Source organism: Halichoerus grypus, chromosome 9 (genome assembly GCF_964656455.1).
Source record: "Halichoerus grypus chromosome 9, mHalGry1.hap1.1, whole genome shotgun sequence".
Classification (NCBI taxonomy): Eukaryota; Metazoa; Chordata; class Mammalia; order Carnivora; family Phocidae; genus Halichoerus; species Halichoerus grypus.
The window spans coordinates 69,418,000-69,439,477 of record NC_135720.1 but is presented as its reverse complement, the minus strand read 5'-3'; the positions used below and the strand labels follow the sequence as shown (position 1 = coordinate 69,439,477).

Here is a 21,478-nt window from a genome sequence, read left to right as displayed (position 1 = left end):
CGATTATAAATATATCCTAATATCAGAAATGAGGGAAATGTGACTTTATTTTTTTTTTTTTTTTAAAGATTTTATTTATTTGACAGAGAGAGAGATAGCGAGAGCAGGAACACAAGCAGGGGGAGTGGGAGAGGGAGAAGCAGGCTTCCCGCCGAGCAGGGAGCCCGATGTGGGACTCGATCCCGGGACCCCGGGATCATGACCTGAGCCGAAGGCAGACGCTTAACGACTGAGCCACCCAGGCGCCCAAGGGAAATGTGACTTTAAAATCAATGAAATATGGCAATAGGCACTCAACAAATACTTACTGAGTAATTATAGACCTAGTAAAAGCATAACTTAATAATTTTTACAGCAAAATATGGATGAATTTCCTAAACAAGACACAAAAGCACAAACTTTGAGAAGGTCTAGTAAGTCTGATTTCATGAAAATGAAAAACTCCCCCGTGCATCAATAGATACTAATTTGCAAAAGATATTGTTTGTCACATACATAACCAAAAAAGGATTAGAATGAAGAAAAGATAATTCCTACACATTAAGAAGATTGACAACCAAATAGAAAAATTAGAAAATTATTCGAACTTACAATTAAATCTCAAAAGAAAAATCCAAACAAGTAAAAATGAACGTATGAATCAGGCTTAACTTCATTAGCAACAATGGAAAAGCAAATTAAAACAAGATCAGATGCCATTTCACACATATCCAATTAGCAAAAATTTTAAACTCTGATAATACCAACAGTGGTAAGTTGTTACACCTACTTCTGAGAGGAATTCAGCAATGTAGCAAATACACCTGAAGTTGCCAATTCAGTCAGAATCTCTATGATGTAGGTAGGGGTGAGGAACTGTACTTTTAAAAACACCTTAGGTGCTTACATCCCAAGAATGAGAATTGTCCTAGAGAAATTCTGATGTATGCACACAAGAATATATAAACTGTTTAATAGTAGTATAACAGCAAAATATGGAAACTCAAATGTTCACCAAAAGGAAAAAAGACAAATTCTGTATATTTATACAAAGCAATACTCAATAGTAATTAAAGGGAATGAACTAAACCTATCTGTATTAATACAGATAAATCTCAACAAAATAATGTGGAGTAAATGCTCGGTACCACAGTACAGTACGGTATTTATATAACACTATGAACTTGCACAACAATACCACATATATTTTATGGACACACACATAGGTAGTAAGGTTATTAAAAACATTCATGGAAATAATAAACATCAAATACAGGGTAGAAGTTGCTTCTGGGATAGAATAAGTGAGGTGTGCATGAGAAACTTCTACTGGATCTGTAATGATTTATTTCTTATTAAAAAGAAAGTGGAGGGGCGCCTGGGTGGCTCAGTCGTTAAGCGTCTGCCTCCGGCTCAGGTCATGATCCCAGGGTCCTGGGATCGAGCCCCGCATCAGGCTCCCTGCTCAGCGGGAAGCCTGCTTCTCCCTCTCCCACTCCCTCTGCTTGTGTTCCCTCTCTCTCTCTGTCTCTGTCAAAGAAATAAATAAATAAAATTAAAAAAAAAAAAAAAAGAAAAAAAAAAAAGAAAGTGGAGTAAAAATGACAAAATGTTAAGCTTTAACAAATCTGGTGGTTAGTACATGTGTATTCCTCATATTATTCTCTATACTTTCGTATACGCTGAAATGTTTCATATTTTTTTAAATTAGAAGGTTGTTGTCAAAGACAAAGTTCCCAGGCTAAGAAGTGAACCTGCACAGAACACATATTAAAGCAGAGCTCAGCATCAAAAGGCACAGGAGACAAAACTCCCACATTCACAACAAAACAATGCCACCCCAACCCTTTATGTGTCATTATGGGCCAATGAACATTATTCCAAAATCTATGATAAAAGTAAGCCAATTCTGGAAAGCATTACTTCTGAGGCATTTAGTAATCACAAACTGATGAAATTAAAATTTGATGGTTTCTGACCTTGAGTCTCTTAAATAGGAAACCGTTTGAAATCTATAAATTCAACAGAAAATGAAATATGTACATTGAAAATTTTCAGGAAAAAAATGCCTTTAAAGTGGAATAATGCAATCCTGAATCTCAATACTGTAATTTAAAATATATACCCAAAAAGGAACTTTTAAAAATTTTTGTTATAAATCTTCAAAATCCTAAAACTTAAACACTTTTAATTCCAGAATTCTTAATTGCTTTCAGTCTAGTTTGAATACTAAATGACTATGCAATTTGAATAATACATGTCTAGAGGAATGATTATACCTTTTCATAGATGTACACTACTGAAAGAGTTTCTCACATTTACAGAAGTCATCTTGTACTGCCTAAATAGACACTGATACTATAATTAAATGTAAACAGGCAGATTCTTGGCTTGTCTAAAACTATAGGAAATGGATAGAAAATATAATTCCTATTTTTTATATCTATTTATAACAGAATTTTATATTTTGTTTTTAAGTTTCCTGCCTGTACTCATGAATAACATATTTGTGTCCCCAAGTTATACATTCAATACCCATAATCAGTTTCTCTCTCTTTTTTTTTTTTTAAGAGACGGTAATAAAATCTGTGGACTCCTTTTTTTAATCGTGTACAGGATAACTAAAACCAAGAGTTTCCATCTTAAAAAAAATTCTTATTTTATCAGTTAAACTATCTTTCTTTACTCACTTCAAGTATCTAACAAAATCTAAAGACAAAGGAATGTGCAAAATTATTATTAAGGTATCAAATGAGTAACTAGAGTCACAATTTTTCTTTCCTACTTCTCTAAGGCAGTAACACTTTTTATTTGTAAAAACATTATCTGTTATCTCAGGGACAATTTTTATTTTATAAATTATATTAAAGGTACTTACATTGAATTTAATTATGTCATATATCAAATATCTAGGAACGGCCTGTCCATTTACTCTGTCAATAATCATTTCCTTGAAAGAAAAAAGAAGGTTAAGTTTCTTCATACTTTAATGGCAATTTCTTCAATTTGATTAAAATAAAACATACACAAAGAAAGCACATAAACCATATATATACAACCTGATAAAACATTAAAATGAACACACTTATACCCAGATCAAATCAATAGACTGTCAACATCCCAAAACTCCCTGTCATCAATTTACTCTGTATTGAAGTAAAATGATATGACAATATCTCATTATGTTTTTCTATTTGAATTGCTATGCTATATTTTGTTTTATGTTTGAGTTCCTAAGCAACTATCAGAATAAAGAAACTACAAATTTTAAATTCCAAATATGAAGAATATTTTTTTAAATAATTTTGTGTGGCACCTGGGTGGCTTAGTCGTTGAGGGTCTGCCTTCAGCTCAGGTCATGACCCCAGGGTTCTGGGATCGAGCCCCGCATCGGGCTCCCTGCTCAACGGAAAGCCTGCTTCTCCCTCTCCCACTCCCCCTGCCTGTGTTCCCTCTCTCGCTATGTCTCTCTGTCAAATAAATTAATAAAATCTTTTTAAAAAAATCATTATTGCTTTAAATTTTGTTATAGGCCAACTACATCACAAAATTTGTAGGTATAAATGGTGCCCTTATTGTAAAATATATTCCCCATGCAACCCATGCAGTCTTTCTTGGTCCCATGTCTCTCTACTATGATCAAACAGAACAGGACAAGAGAATATATTACATACATAGCCATTAAGTGAAGAAAAAAAAAAAAACTTAAATTCTGCTTAGAATTATTTTAAAATTATTAAAAGATAGGGGTGCCTAGGTGGCTCAGTCATTTGAGTGCCTGACTCTTGGTTTTGGCTCAGGTCATGATCTCATGGGTCATGGGATTGAGCCCCACATACGGCTCCACACTCAGTGGTGAGTCTGCTTGGAGATTCTCTCCCTCTGTCCCTCTCCCTGCTTTCTCTCTCTCTTCCCCACACTCTAAAATAAATAAATCTTTTTAAAGAAAGATTATAGGTACATAATGTAGTATTTCATAAAATTTTAATTCTTAATAATACATTTTGACCTAAAATTATTTTTCGTTCCTCATATTCTTCCCAGGAAACTACGCAGGGTTTTTCTTAACTAATTTCATGACAGAAAATCCACAAAAAACACCTAAAATTACAAAGAACACAGTGATGTAGGACAGATATACTTTGTTAAGAAACTATAATTAATTAATTACTTTCCCAAATACGTATTTGTTAACCTGCAGACATTTATGGTTATCATCCTGAACCCAACACATGGCATAAACTGAATCACTTTATTATCTTAAACTGTTTACTAAATATTTTTACTTAAATACTTGTATCTGAGAATTTTATAAACCATCAAGATGGCACCAAAAACAGGTTTCAATTCATTGTTATTGTCAAAAGTGTGTGGAAGGAAATTAAGTGAACTTCCAAGTTCAGATAACAGACATCACAGAATTTCTCTCCCAAATTACCTGATGAAATGAGCAAAAACATGTATTTCTTTGAACATTAAAAAATGGCAAAACGGAAAATTTATTATCAGCAAGCAAAACTAGTAAAAATAAATATACAAGTAACAATTAAAAACTGAAAACTACCAAGACTGTGTAAAACAAAAAGGCACAGCAGGGTTCAGCTCCAAGCCCACTAAACCCCGAGAAGCCCTACTTGTCAACTGACAAATTTCTGATAATTGTCACTATTACACTCAAATATAGATAGAAACAAATTCAGCAGTTATTCTTGTCTTCTTTTTTTCTCTCTTCTGATTGGAGTAATAAAAATAGCACAATACTCTGTGCCTAAAGAAACACTCCTGGACTCCACAATGAATTGAAGAAATAACCTGAGCATTACTGGAATGATATATGGCTCCCAATTAGCTGAAGAAAACATTCGCTAAAAGCTTTTTAAAAAGAACAGAACCCAGGGATTCTAACAAAAGACCCAATAAACTAGGCTGAGCTCTTCCCAAATGACCTCCCCACCACAATGTCCCTCTTCCCCAGAGCTGCCATCATTACCCTAGGTTACAGAAAAGTAGATAAACATAAAATACCTCAGCTTAAAACTTAGTTAAGAAAATTGGAACCCTTCGGTACTGTTGCTGGGACTGTAAAATGGTACAACCACTATGAAGAGTAGTGTGACAGTTACATCAAAAAGTTAAAAATAGCACCTCCATAGGATCCAGCAATCTCACCTCTGGGTATATATCCCAAGAACTGAAAGCAGGGTTTTGAAGAGGTATTTGCACACCCATGCTTATAACATCATTATTCCAACAGCTAACAGGTGGGAGCAGCCCAAATATCCATCAACAGATGAATGAATGAATAAATGTGGTATACAGATGTAGCAGAATGTTATTCAGCCTTGAAAAGAAATCTATCACATGCTACAACATGAATAAACCTTGAAGACACTATGCTAAGTAAAATAAGCCAGTCACCAAAAAGGCAAATCCTATATGACTTCACTTATATGAGGTATCTAAAGTAGTTAAAATCACAGAAATAGAAAGTAGAATGATGGTTCTCACAGGCATACAGGTAATGAGAAGCTATTTAATAGGTACAGAGTTGCAGTTTTACAAGATAATGTTCTGGAGAACTGTTGCACAAAAAGGTGCATATAGTTAACACTACTGAACTGTATCCTTAAAAATAGTTAAGATAGTAAATTTTATGTTATGTGGTTTTACCACAATTATAAATTTTTAAAAATTTTTAATAAAATCCAGTTAGGAAGGAAAAACAGATTCCCTATTCTAACCAAACTGGAGAATCAGGAATTAGATTTACCATCCCGCCTGAAACAACCAAATGTGGACAGAATAGAGGAAGCAATAATTTTCAAGGCACTAGACATCCAACAACAAAGGACAGTAATCTTCTGATTTGTTTAGTGTATATTTTTCTGGGGTCGTTGTTACCATTTTAGCATTTTGTTCTCTCATTCACCTATTCTACTCTGGACAAAATGACAAGATGGAAAAACTCACCTCAAAAAAAAGAATAAGAGGCAGTATTGAATGCCAGGGACCTAATCTATTCAGACGTCAGAACAGGAGTTCGGAATAACAATTATAAAGATACTACCTGGGCTTGAAGAAAGCGTAAAAGACACTGGAGAATCCCTTTCTGGAGAAATAAAACAACTAACATCTAACCAAGTTGAAATCAAAAAGGCTATTAATGAGATGCAATCAAAAATGTGGAGGCTCTAACTGCTAGGATAAATGAGGCAAAAGAGAGAATTAGTGATATAGAAGATCAAATGATGGAAAAAGAAGCTGAGAAAAAGAGACATACACGCCTACTGGATCACAAGGGGAGAATTCAAAAGATAGGTGAAACCATAAAGTGAAACAATATTAGAATAATTCAGATGCCAGAAGAAGAGAGAGAGGGGCAGAAGGCATACGGGAGCAAATCATAGCAGAGAAGAACTTCCGTAATTTGGGGAAGGAAATAGGCATCAAAATCCAGGAGTCACAGAGAACACCACTCAAAATCAATAAAAATGGGTCAACACCCCAACATCTAATAGTAAAACTCACAAGTCTCAGAGGCAAAGAGAAAATCCTGAAAGCAGCTCAGGAAAAGAGGTCTGTAACTTCCAACGGTAGAAATATTAGATTGGAAGCAGACCTATCCATAGAGAGTTGGCAGGCAAGAAAGGACTGGCATGATATATTCAGGGTGCTAAATGAGAAAAATATGCAGCCAAGAATACTATATCCAGCTAGGCTGTCATTGAAAATAGAAGGAGAGACAAAAAGCTTCCAGGACAAACAAAAACTAAAAGAATTTGCAAACACCAAACCAGCCCTACAAGAAATATTGAAAGGGGTCCTCTAAGCAAAGAAAGAGCCTAAAAGTAACACAGACCAGAAAGGAACAGAGACAATATACAGTAACAGTCACCTTAAAGGCAATACAATGGCACTAAATTCATATCTTTCAATAGTTACCCTGAATGTAAATGGGCTAAATGCCCCAATCAAAAGACACAGGGTATCAGATTGGATAAAAAAACAAGACCCATTGATATGCTGTCTGCAAGAGACTCATTTTAGACCCAAAGACACCTGAAGATTTAAAGTGAGGGGGTGGAAAACCATCTACCATGCGAATGGGCATCAAAAGAAAGCTGGGGTGGCAATCCCTCTACCAGATAAATTAAATTTTAAACCAAAGACTATAATAAGAGAAGAGGAAGGACACTATATCATAATTAAAGGGTCTATCCAATAAGAAGCTCTAACAATTGTAAATATTTATGCCCCTAACATGGGAGCAGCTAATTATATAAGCCAATTAATAAAAAAATCAAAGAAACACATCAATAATAATACAGTAGTAATAGGGGACTTTAACAACCCCCTCACTGAAATGCACAGATCATCTAAGCAAAAGATCAACAAGGAAGTAAAAGCTTTAAATGACACACTGCACCAGTGTGTCTCCACAGATATATTCAGAACATTCCATCCCAAAGCCACAGAATACACATTCTTCTCTAGTGCCCATGAAACATTCTCCAGAACAGATCACATCCTGGGTCACAAATCAGGTCTCAACCAGTACCAAAAGACTGGGATCATTCCCTGCATATTTTCAGACAACAATGCTTTGAAACTAGAACTCAATCACAAGAGGAAAGTTGGAAAGAATTCAAATACATGGAGGCTAAGGAGCATCCTACTAAAGAATGAATGGGTCAACTAGAAAAGTAAAGAAGAATTTAAAAAATTCATGGAAACAAATGAAAACGAAAACACAACTGTTCAAAATCTTTGGGATGCAGCAAAGGCGGTCCTAAGAGGAAAGTATATAGCAATACAAGCCTTTCTCAAGAAACAAGAAAGGTCTCAAATACACAAGCTAACTCTACACCTAAAGGACCTGGAGAAAGAACAGCAAATAAAGCCTAAACCAACCAGGAGAAGAGAATTAAGAAAGATTAGAGCAGAAATCAATGAAATAGAAACCAAAAGACCAGTACAACAGATCAATGAAACTGGGAGCTGGTTCTCTGAAAGAATTAATAAGATTGATAAACCCCTAGACAGACTTATCAAAAAAAAAAAAAAAAAAAGGACCCAAATTAATAAAATCATGAATGAAAGAGGAGAGAGCACAACCAACACCAAAGACATGCAAACAATTATAAGAACATACTATGAGCAACTATATGCCAGCAAATTAGATAATCTGGAAGAAATGGATGCATTCCTAGAGATGTATAAACTACCACAACTGAAACAGGAAGAAACAGAAAACCTGCACAGACCCATAAACACTAAGGAAATTGAAGCAGTAATCAAAAATCTCCCAAAGAACACGAACCTAGGGCCCGATGGCTTCCCAGGGGAATTCTACCAAACATTTAAAGAAGGATTAATACCTACTAGTCTGAAGCTGTTTCAAAAAATTGAAATAGAAGGAAAACTTCCAAACTCATTTTATGAAGCCAGCATTACCTTGATCCCAAAACCAAAGACCCCATCAAAAAGAACTACAGACCAATATCCCTGATGAACATGGATGCAAAAATTCTCACCAAAATACTAGCCAGTAGGATCCAACAGTACATTAAAAGGATTATTCACCATGACCAAGTGGGATTTATTCCTGGGCTGCAGGGTTGGTTCAACATCCGCAAATCAATGAATGTGATACAATACATTAATAAAAGAACAAGAACATATAATCCTCTTAATAGATGCAGAAAAAGCATTTGACAAAGTACAGCATCCTTTCTTGATTAAAGCTCTTCACAATGTAGGGATAGAGGGTACATACCTCAATATCATAAAAGCCATCTATGAAAAGCCCACAGTGAATATCATCCTCAATGGGGAAAAACTGAGAGCTTTTCCCCTATGGTCAGGAAGACGGCAGGGATGTCCACTATCACCACTGCTGTTCAACATCGTACTAGAAGTCCTACCCACAGCAACCAGACAACAAAAAGAAATAAAAGGCATCCGAATTGGCATAGAAGAAACCAAACCCTCACTCTTTTCCGATGACATGATACTCTATGTGGAAAACCCAAAAGACTCCACCCCAACGCTGCTAGAACTCATACAGGAAATCAGCAAAGTGGCAGGACATAAAATCAATGCACAGAAATCACTTGCATTTCTATACACTAACAATGAGATAGAACGAAGAGAAATTAAGCAATCAATCCCATTTACAATTGCATCCAAAACCATAAGATATCTAGAAAGAAATCTAACCAAAGACGCAAAGGATCTGTATTCAGAAAACTACAGAACACTCGTTAAAGAAATGGAGGAAGACACAAAGAAATGGGAAAACCTTCCATGCTCATGGACTGGAAGAACAAATATTGTTAAAATGTCTATGCTACCTAGAGCACTCTACACATTTAATGCAATCCCTATCAAAATACCATCAACTTTTTTCCCAGAGCTGGAACAAATAATCCTGAAATTTGTATGGAACCAGAAAAGACCCCGAATAGCCAGGGGAATGTTGAAAAAGAAAACCAAAACTGGGGGCATCACAATCCCGGACTTCAAGCTATATTACAAAGCTGTAATCATCAAGACAGTATAGTACTGGCACAAAAACACACACATAGATCAATGAAACAGAATAGAGAGCTCAGAAATGGACCCTCAACTCTATGGTCAAATAATCTTTGATAAAGCAGGAAAGAATGTCCAATGGAAAAAAGTCTCTTAAACAAATGGTGTTAGGAAAATTGGACAGCCACATGCAGAAGAATGAAACTGAACCATTTCTTTACACCACACACAAAAATAGACTCAAAATGGATGAAAGACCTAAATGTGAGACAGGAATCCATCAAAATCCTTGAGGAGAACACAGGCAGCAACCTCTTTGACCTCAGCCGCAGCAACTTCTTCCTAGAAACATCGCCAAAGGCAAAGGAAACAAGGGCAAAAATGAACTATTGGAACTTCATCAAGATAAAAAGCTTTTGCACAGCAAAGGAAACAGTCAACAAAACCAAAAGACACCCGACCGAATGGGAGAAGATACTTGCAAATGACATATCAGATAAAGGGCTAGTATCCAAAATCTATAAAGAACTTATCAAACTCAACACCCAAAGAACAAATAATCCAATCAAGAAATGGGCAGAAGACATGAACAGACATTTCTGCAAAGAAGACATCCAAATGGCCATCAGACACATGAAAAAGTGCTCGACATCACTCGGCATCAGGGAAATACAAATCAAGACCTCAATGAGATACCACCTCACACCAGTCAGAATGGCAAAAATTAACAAGTCAGGAAACGACAGATGTTGGCGAGGATGCAGAGAAGGGGAACGCTCCTACACTGCTGGTGGGAATGTAAGCTGGTGCAGCCACTCTGGAAAACAGTATGGAGGTTCCTCAAAAAGTTGAAAATAGAGCTACCCTACAACCCAGCAATTGCACTACTGGGTATTTACCCCGAAGATACAAATGTAGTGATCCGAAGGGGCACATGCACCCCAGTGTTTATAATAGCAATGTCCATAATAGCCAAACTAGGGAAAGAGTCTAGACGTCCATCAACAGACAAATGGATAAGGACGATGTGGTGTATATATACACAATGGAATATTATGCAGTCATCAAAAAAAAAAAATGAAATCTTGCCATTTGCAACAACGTGGATGGAACTAGAGGGTATTATGCTAAGCAAAATAAGTCAATCAGAGAAAGATACGCATCATATGATCTCACTGATATGAGGAATTTGAGAAGTAAGACAGAGGATCATAAGGGAAGGGAGGGAAAAATGAAACAAGATGAAACCAGAGAGGGACTCTTAATAAGAATCTCTTAATCTCAAACCATAAGAGACTCAATCTCAGGAAACAAACTAAGGGTTGCTGGAGTGGAGGGGGGTGGGAGGGATGGGGTCGCTGGGTGATGAACACTGGGGAGGGTATATACTATGGTAAGCACTGTGAATTGTGTAAGACTGATGAATCATAGACCTGTACCCCTGAAACAAATAATACATTATATGTTAATAAAAAAATTAAAAAAAAAAAAAGAAACAAAAGGGGCGCCTGGGTGGCTCAGTCGTTAAGCGTCTGCCCTCGGCTCAGGTCATGATCCCAGAGTCCTGGGATCGAGCCCCGCATCGGGCTCCCTGCTCAGCGGGAAGCCTGCTTCTCCCTCTCCCACTTCCCCTGCTTGTGTTCCCTCTCTCGCTGTGTCTCTCTCTCTGTCAAATAAATAAATAAATAAAATCTTTAAAAAAAAAAAAAAGAAACAAAAAACTTGGGTTTGTTTGTTTGAAGATTTTATTTATTTGACAGACAAAGAGAGAGCACAAGCAGGGGGAGCGGCAGGCAGAGGGAGAGGGAGAAGCAGGCTCCCCGCGGAGCAGGGAGCCCGATGTGGGGCTTGATCCCAGAACCCTGGGATCATCACCTGAGCTGAAGGCAGATGCTTAACTGACTGAGCCACCCAGGTGTCTCTGGGGGTTTTTTTTGTTTTTTGTTTTTTGTTTTTTTTTAATGAAAAGAGCATTAATAATCAAATCTTCAAACATGTGAAGGGTAGAAATAATGGCAAAAAAAAAAAAATTCTACTCTTAAGGAAAATTGTAAACCCATAAATAAAAGATGCTCAACAAACCCTAAACATAAAAAAACCTGAAGAAAACTACAAGATACATTAACTTTATATTGCTCAAGAATTTGTTACAAATTGCTCCATCGTCTGCTGCTCCAGATGGCTGTGGAGAAACCTGTAGCTTAAATCCTTCACTGGGGGGTCGCACCAAAAAAAAAAAAAAATCCTGCATGCTTAACTTTTCTATATTCCATTTTCTTTTTCTGAAGTCCCCAGGTATCCACCGTTCTACCTATCCATCCAAAACTTCCTGAGCCCAAACTATGTATTAGACACAGCCCTAAATGCTGCAGAATTAAGCATACAGTCCCTACCTTCAAAAGAGAGTCCCAGGAAGAGAAGAAAACACATAAGTAGCTGGGTCCAATGAAGAGTTCTAGTTTTAACGATAGATGGCTATATAGAGTGACCACGCAGCTTACTGTCTGTATCAGAATACTTCTGAGAAACAGATTCCTATTAATAACTACACCAAGACAACAGATGTAAACCTACACTATTTCAGCCAAATAAGGACATATGGTATAAGCTTAACATGTAGTTATTTCTAATTGAAGAATAAGAGAAAGATTTGATAATAAGACACTGACCCATTAGTCAAATCCTGAAAGATACAAGTGGATATTTCCTAGCAGGACGGTAAATGAGCCAAACAGTATTACAAAGCCATGAAAAATGGTGGTTTTGAGTAAACTGTCCAAAGCTCAGTAGAGATGGAGCTTATGGTTCAAGGGTTCACAATCAAAGACAATGCTAAAGATATAAGCATGGCCCAGACATAAAGAATATTATGTTTAGTAGTTCGGGTTTCATGATATGGGCAATGGGGAACCACTGAAGGGTTTTAATGAGAGGAAGTAATTAACTGTTCTCTGGAAACCTGTAGACCTTCAAAGTTCATCTCAAAGCTCAAAAGCTCATCTCCCACTTGATTCTAATTACCATAGTCCACCCAGGTGATGAAATGTTCTGGAATTAGACAGCAGTAATGGTTGCACTGTGAATGTATTAAAGACTACCAAATTATACAGCTTAAAAGGATGAATTTTTTTTTAATTTTTTTATTGTTATGTTAATCCCCATACATTACATCATTAGTTTTAGACATAGTGTTCCATGATTCATTGTTTGTGCATAAAACCCAGTGCTCCATGCAGAACGTGCCCTCCTCAATATCCATCACCAGGCTAACCCATCCTCCCACCCCCCTCCCCTCTAGAACCCTCAGTTTGTTTTTCAGAGTCCATCGTCTCTCATGGTTCATCTACCCCTCCGATTTCCCCCCCTTCATTCTTCCCCTCCTGCTACATTCTTCTTCTTTTTTTAAAAGGATGAATTTTATAGTACATGAATTATATTTCAATTTTTAAAAATAAAACTAAATTTTTAAAAAATCCTAAAATCAGTTCCTCAGAATGAAGGAAAATGATGCAACCCTAGATACACAGCATATGTCAGCTATATGCATACTGATTATATACATTCTGTGACTATGGGCACAACAAAATGACTGGAAGAAAATACAACAAAATGTTAAAATGTAACTTCTTGACAGTTGAATTTTTCTACTTTATGATGTACAGACTTTCTAAAATTTTAACAATGAGTATGTATATTCCTTCACAAAAACATTAACAGTTGAAAAGGCATGCCATTTTTCCAAGATTCTTGCTATTAACTTTGGTGATTAACTGTTATATTCTCCTCTTAGCCTCAATATAAAATCAACTGAGTTTCACTGATTGTTTCAAATGAATTAATGCCATATTTCTAAACTCCTATTTTCCACATTTTGTGGGTCAAAGAACATAATTTAGAGAGCAAAACAAAAGCTTCAATGCTCACATCTGACAGCCAGACAATTAGATAGTTTGAGTTATTCTTGGATTTGGAATTTTACAAAAACAATTTGCAAATGAAAATGTAGAAGAAACAGGAAACTACAGAGGACTGTTTTAATTAACTAACTGGAAAAACAGATATGGCAACTATAATTCTGGTCCAAGTAAATTGACATCATGAATCATATTGCTATTTTAAAACTTAGCAAGAGTCTATTATGCAGCTTTCATTTGTCCAAGTTTCGGGTGAAAATAAATACTATTGCTCAGTTAAATCTGCAGATGGTTAAACATCTAATTTTTAAGCATTATTTCCTACCTGGAATGCCCTCAGGCCGTGTCCAACAAAAATCTCTTTCTAAAGAAATCTTTCCGTATCTAATGCCAATTCCTCTATACAACATCTTTCATTCCAAACTAACTAGATTTAATTTATTTCTCCTCTAAACCACCACTGGACTTTTAAAATACCAATCGTCAAGTTATTATTTCATTTGAAGGTCTCCTCCATCACTACCAATTTTTCTCCACCCGTACTAAATGAATTAAAAAGTCTCAAAGGTGGGGCACCTGGGTGGCTCAGTCGTTGGGTGTCTGCCTTCAGCTCGGGTCATGATCCCAGGGTCCTGGGATCAAGCCCCGCATCGGGCTCCCTGCTCGGCGGGAAGCCTGCTTCTCCCTCTCCCACTCCCCCTGCTTGTGTTCCCTCTCTCACTGTCCCTCTCTCTGTCAAATAAATAAATAAAATCTTTAAAAAAAAAAAAAAAAGTCTCAAAGGTGAGGCCTTTTTTTCACCCCTCTGCACTCTTGGCATAGCACTGAACATGAAAGGCATTCAAAAAATAGTAGTTCAATGATAAACTATGCTAAGCTGTGGCAAATGCTTTAACTTAAGAGTCTTTTTCTTCCTTTTATTTTACTGATTATAACGCTGAGAAACTGTATCTTAAATGAGGTAACAAAAACAAAAATGTTCTTGCTGTTCCCGTGAACTCACTAGCAGAGCTGCCACACTGGCTGTGCAGTTTACAAACAGCGCAACTCCAAGGGTGCCAGTCACACGAACTATAATGAGAATGGAGCACCCTGGAGACGTGCAGTGCACAACACTTCCAACCTTACATAGTGGCTCTGTCAACCACTGGGGACACACACCCATATATGTTCCAAATGTTTATGTATATATATGTGTCATTTTATTACAAAATGACATTTTACTACAGCCCCACATAGTATGCAGTACTCTTTGTTTTGTGACTATATTTACTCTGCTCGGTCTCTGCCACTACATCCAACTATACTACCTTCTATCTTCCTTTCTAATCTTTACTACCTGGTTCATAATCATCCTCTCAACCTGGATTCCTACCATCACTCACTAGGAACCACCTAATATTTTCCTTGATCTTACTTCCACTGCCCTTCTTCACACGACCTCAACCTCTCAACCTCTCAACCTCCCTAAGATCACATCCTGAACCTTCTCATCACCACAAACTATACCTCAGAAATAACTAATTCAAGCAGCCTATTCTCCCCTCAGTCTTCCCTCTTCTGGTTTGCATACTCCAATGTCTAGCTGGTAAATAAAAACAAAGCACATGGGATAGGGGCCACAAGCATTCAAAACACTTGGAAAGTGATATTCCCTCTGTTAAACAAATATATATTTTATGCATGTGATTTTCATTAGGATCATCCTATCATTGAGAATTTAAATAAACATTCACAAGCCACTTCCTATCCAATAGTGGATAAAAACCAGAAAGAGGAGCAAATTTCACCTTAAGACAAGAAATCATTCTCGTACAAATTCCAGAGAATTATTAGCCACATGTATTTCAATCTGGCTCATGAAAAAGATTCAACATTGAAGAAAGGTTAGAAATTTTAAAAATGTAAGTACTATCTCTGTAGAAAGGAGACCTGCAGTTGTGAGAAGTTATAATAAAGATGTAGAGTCCCTTTTTCCTCCAAAGAAAGGCAGTGAATGTGTGGCAAAGAGATAAACCATACAACCAAGGGGTGCCTGGGTGGCTCAGTCATTAAACATCTGCCTTCGGCTCAGGTCATGATCCCAGGGTCCTGGAATCGAGCCCCGCCATCAGGCTCCTGCTCGGTGGGAGGCCTACTTCTCCCTCTCCCACTCCCCCTGCTTGTGTTCTTGTTCTCGCTCTCTCTCTGTCAAATAAATAAATAAAATCTTTAAAAAAAAAAACAACAACCAAAAACAGCAAAGAGAAAGATGAATGGTCTGAAGGCAAGCCTACCAGAGATTACTCTGCAGAGAAAAGTATAAGCTTATTGTTGTATAGATTTGCACATGAAGTATAGCCTAACTTCTTAATCAAATAGCCTATTCAACCAAAAGCTAAAGAGAGCAAGTGGCAAACCTCAGAATAGCCAGGAAACTGGGTGCACTTGGACTGCCAAACATTAAACTGTATGCTTAACTCAAAGTATTAAAATCAATCTAAAACTACCAGTGAAAGACCAAAATACCAATAGGATGAGAAAACAAATCAAGACAGAAACAATGATATATAAGGAAATCCACTATACAATAAAAATTATTTATCCAATTAAAAAGGAAAAATAGATTAGCAGAATGGTGTTGAGACAACAGTTTAGACAGTTGGAAATAAATAAAATCATACCCTTATCTACTCCTTTTATCAAAATGTATTTCAGGCAGATCAAATATTTAAATATACAAATAAAACCATAGAAGTACTAGAAGGAAATACGGGTGAGTATTATAATAATTCTAAAGTAAAAATATGAATAGTAAGAAAAATAAGTAAAAATTTCTAAAAATGACACAAAGCCAGATATTAAGAACTAAAATGTTCATAATTTTACCTACATAAATTCCTACATAAATTTAAATTTGTGCCAGAAAAAACACCAAAAAAGTAAAATACATTTTTTCAAAATATGTGTCACAAATAATACCCTAACAGACAAAAATTTCTTATAAATCAGTAAGGAAAAGATGAACACCCAATAGAAAAACATATAAAGGATCTGAACCAGCAACTCACAGAAGAAATAGAGTAAATCATAAGGAAGTAACAAAATGTTAAACCTCATTAACAATTCACATAAATGCAAAAAAAAGTAAACATTTATTTACTCTGTGTCAGACACTAGTATCAAGCACTTTATAAACTATCCAAATTTATCTTCACAACAGCACCAAAATTTAAGTACTGTCTTTAGCCTCCCTTCACTACTGAATAAATTATTTAAATCCCTCATATACTAACTGATGAAGCCAATAAGGCACCAACAGTTAGAATCAGAGCTCTTAACTACTATGCTATACTGTCCTATAAAAAAGAATTCCTTCTCTCATCAAATTAGAAAATATTCAATTTTCAAAACCCAGTGTTAAAGACAGTGTACAAATTCTTTAAATATGGTTGGTAGACTTGTGCATAGGTTCAAACTTTCTGGAAAGAAGGGTACTAAGTATACCTGTCAATGTAGTATGATGGGCACGCCCTCAAACGTAGCATACTTAACAAGGTAGAGCTATTACCATCCACTCCTTAGGAGCACTACTCCTCTTACACTCCAAGCTGTAGTACCACCAATGAGTGCCTGGCCTCCACTGTCATTCTTCCATAGGTATGTAAGTCAGGCAAGGCCCTTTGGAGTCTTCCCTGGGAATGACATAAGGATGTTGGAAGAAAAAGTTCTCTTTCTGCTTACACTACAATGCAACTTGCCTCTCATTTGAAAGAGTCTTCATGAAGAATGAGACCAAACAGACAAGTAAAGCAAAGAAAGAGAATGACAGAGCCTGGCCAGTATCCTTTGCGGCCCCAGATCCAACCTGAAGCAGGCCAAGCTGAAACAATTATTTGTGCCAATCAAGTTCTTTTTTCCCTCAGTTACATTAAGTTGGACTTCAGTTACTTGCAATCAAAAGATTCTTAATACACATTATAAACTCACCTCTAAGAATCTTCTTATTATAAAAATTGCACAATTGTGGAGGAGTACAAGATGGCTGAGGAGTAGGAGACCTTAATTTCAACTGGTCCCAGAAATTCAGCTAGATAGGTATCAAATCATTCCTAACAGTGGAGAACTCAACCAGAAATCAAAGAAAAGAATAGCTGCAACCCTACAAAGAGAAAAGCGACCACTTTCTGCAAGGTAGGAGGGGCAGAGAAGTGAGTCTGAGGCGATATATGGGAAGACAGACTGCAGGGGGAAGGAGCTTCCATCACCAGCTACCAGCAAGTGACAGAGCAGCAGAGCACAAAATTGGAACTTTTAGAAATCTGCTCCAGTGGGAGACCACTCAGGTGGCTAAGCAGGAGAGGGGGGTGGAACCCTCGCTGAGACAGTGCAATCTCAGGATCCCTGGGGTCAAAGGAAAACCAGGGGTGCCTGAGTGAGGCAGAGTTCCCAGGAATCGGAGTGGGGAAGCCGGCTGCAAAGAGTGAGCCCAGGAGTGGGCTGTCAGCTCGGGGCTGCCAAAAACCACAAACTGCGACACAGTCAGGCAACTGTTCTCCTAGCAGGGGCCCAACAAGTGGCAGAACCAGCAAAACCCCCCCTTTCTCCCCCGGGGAGGAGTGGTGGGGGAGCATGCTGCAGTTGTCTACAGGGTTTGGAGACTCAAAACAGGGTCATATGTCTGAGATATAAATGCTGAGTGACAGGCCAGGTGAGCACGGAGTGGGAAGGAGACCAGGGACACAGGAGTGATTGACTGTTTTCTCTGAGGGCACACTAAGGAGTGGGGCCCAGAGCTTTCAGCTCCAGGGCGGAGATTGGAAGGACACCATTTTCATTCTCATCGTCTAAGGCTGCGTGGAAAGCCTTCAGGGAACAAAAGCCACAGAGAGCAAACCTGAGCACTGCTTACCCAGGCCCCCTGGCAAGGATGATACAATTCGGCCTGGGGCAAATGCACTTGACAATCAATCCAACAGGACCCTCCCCCAGAAGATCAGCAAGGACATCCAGCCAAGATCAACTTTACTGATCAGTGAGAACTGCAAAACTCCACCACAAGGGGAATACACATAGAATTCATGGCTTTTATTCCCCTGATTCCTTAGTCTTTCAACTTTAATTTTTTTTTCTTTCCTTTTTCAACCAATTTCTTATTCTATCAACTCCTTTTTTAAATCTTTTTTAATTTTCATTTTTTACATTCTATCCCTTCATTATACTTAATCTTATTTTGTATATATATATATGTTTTTCTTTCTTTACAATTTTGGGATTCTAACAGAACAAAATATACCCAAAATCTAGAGTATGGCTCTGCTTTATTCACTTGTCTGGTCATATTCTCTTTTATGTTGTTTTTTATTTTCTTCTTCTTTTCTCTTGTTTGTTTTGTTTTGTTAAAGTCTTTTTTATTTTCATCTTTACAATTACATTCTATTCTTTCAATGTATTTAATTTTATTTTTGTATATATAAGTTTTTCTTTTTATACAATTTTGAGATGTAGTTTCTTCTAACAAAATGACCAAAATACACACAGGAGATAGTGTATTGCTCTGTTCTCTTCACATGTCTGTTTAATCCCTTCCATTTTGTTGTTGTTCGTTTTTTTCTCTTTTGTTTTTTCCTTATCTTTAAATTTCCAAGTTTATAATTACATTCCATCCTTACATTGCCTTTAATTTTATTTTTGTACATATGTAAGTTTTTCTTTCTTTACAATTTTGGGATCTAGTTTTTGGGAAAAAAAAAAAAACAGACCAAAATACACATGGAATACAGTGTATTGCTCTATTCTGCTCACCTGTCTGACCATATTCTTTTTTTCTCCTTTTTTTCCCCCCCCTCCCAGTTTCAGGTCTCTTCTGATTTCCTTAGGGTATATTTCTCTGGGGTCGTTGTTGCCATTTTAGTATTTTGTCCTCTTGTTCAGCTATTCTTCACTGGAAAGAATGACAAGATGAAAAAACTCACCTCAAAAAACTGAACAAGAGGCAGTATTGAATGCCAGAGACCTAATCAATATGGACATAGTAAGATGTCAGAAAAGGAGTTCAGAATAACGATTATAAAGATACTACCTGGGCTTGAAGAAAGCATAAAAGACACTGGAGAATCCCTTTCTGGAGAAATAAAACAACTAATATCTAACCAAGTCGAAATCAAAAAGGCTATTAATGAGATGCAATCAAAAATGTGGAGGCTCTAAGTGCTAGGATAAATGAGGCAGAAGAGAGAATTAGTGATATAGAAGACCAAATAATGGAGAAAAAGAAGCTGAGAAAAAGAGAGATACACACCTACTGGATCACGAGGGAAGAATTCGAGAGATAGGTGAAACCATACAGCAAAACAATATTAGAATAATTCAGATGCCAGAAGAAGGGGAGAGAGGGGCAGAAATATTGGAGCAAATTATAGTGGAGACTTCCCTAATCTGGGGAAGGAAACAGGCATCAAAATCCAGGAGGCACAGAGGACCCCCTCAAAATCAGTAAAAATAGGTCAACGCCCTGACATATAATAGTGAAACTTACAAATCTCAGAGGCAAAGAAAATCCTGAAAGCAGCTCAGGACAAAAGGTCCGTAACCTACAAGGATAGAAACATTAGATTGGCAGCAGACCTTTCCAAAGAGACCTGGCAGGCAAGAAAGGACTGGCATGATATATTCAGGGTGCTAAATGAGAAAAATATGCAGCCAAGAATACTTTATCCAGCTAGGATGTCATTCAATTAGAAGGAGTGATAAAAAGGTTCCAAGACAAACAGCAACTAAAAGAATTTGTGATCACCAAACCGGCCATACAAGAAATATTGGAAGGGGTCCTCTAAGCAAAGAGAGAGCCCAAAAGTAACATAGACCAGAAAGGAACAGAGACAATATACAGTAACAGTCACCTTACAGGCAATACAATGGCACTAAATTCCTATCTTTCAATAGTGACACTGAATGGGCTAAATGCCCCAATCAAAAGACAAAGGGCATCAGATTGGATAAAAAAGCAAGACCCATCAATATGCTCTCTGCAAAAGGCTCATTTTAGACCCAAAGACACCTCCAGATTTAAAGTGAGGGGGTAGAATACCATTTATCATACTAATGGACTCCAAAGAAAGCTGAGGTGGCAATCCTTATATCAGACAAATTAGATTTTAAACCAAAGACTGGAATAAGAGATGAGGAAGGACACTATACCATAATTAAAGGGTCTATCCAACAAGAAGATCTAACAATTGTAAGTATTTATGCCCCTAACATGGGAGCAGCCAATTATATAAGCCAATTGAAAACAAAATTAAGGAAACACATTGATAATAATACAATAATAGTAGGGGACTTTAACACCCCACTCACTGCAATGGACAGATCATCTAAGCAGAAGATCAACAAGGAAATAAGGGTCTGAATGACACACTGGACCAGATGGACTTCACAGATATATTCAGAACATCCCACCCCAAAGCAACAGAATACACATTCTTCTCGAGTGCACATGGAACATTCTCCAGAACAGATCACATCCTGGGTCACAAATCAGATCTCAACCGGTACCAAAAGACTGGGATCATTCCCTGCATATTTTCAGACAACAATGCTTTGAAACTGGAACTAGTCGTAAGAGGAAAGTTGGAAAGAATTCAAATACATGGAGGCTAAGGAGCATCCTACTAAAGAATGAATGGGTCAACTAGAAAAGTAAAGAAGAATTTAAAAAATTCATGGAAACAAATGAAAACGAAAACACAACTGTTCAAAATCTTTGGGATGCAGCAAAGGCGGTCCTAAGAGGAAAGTATATAGCAATACAAGCCTTTCTCAAGAAACAAGAAAGGTCTCAAATACACAAGCTAACCCTACACTTAAAGGAGCTGGAGAAAGAACAGCAAATAAAGCCTAAACCAACCAGGAGAAGAGAAATAAGAAAGATTAGAGCAGAAATCAATGAAATAGAAACCAAAAGACCAGTACAACAGATCAATGAAACTGGGAGCTGGTTCTCTGAAAGAATTAATAAGACTGATAAACCCCTAGACAGACTTATCAAAAAGAAAAGAGAAAGGACCCAA

At 37.1% G+C, this 21,478-nt stretch overlaps 1 protein-coding gene across 2 annotated transcripts in view; it reads right to left on the bottom strand.

The window, feature by feature from the left end:
• The window catches only part of RNGTT (RNA guanylyltransferase and 5'-phosphatase), a 369,854-nt gene that overhangs the window by 208,547 nt on the left and 139,829 nt on the right, over positions 1-21,478 (bottom strand). For both annotated transcript variants that reach the window (XM_078055013.1, XM_036065178.2), the window contains one exon: positions 2,858-2,929. In XM_078055013.1, the coding sequence (XP_077911139.1) occupies positions 2,858-2,929 (72 nt within the window). The remainder of the gene's footprint in view (positions 1-2,857; positions 2,930-21,478) is intronic.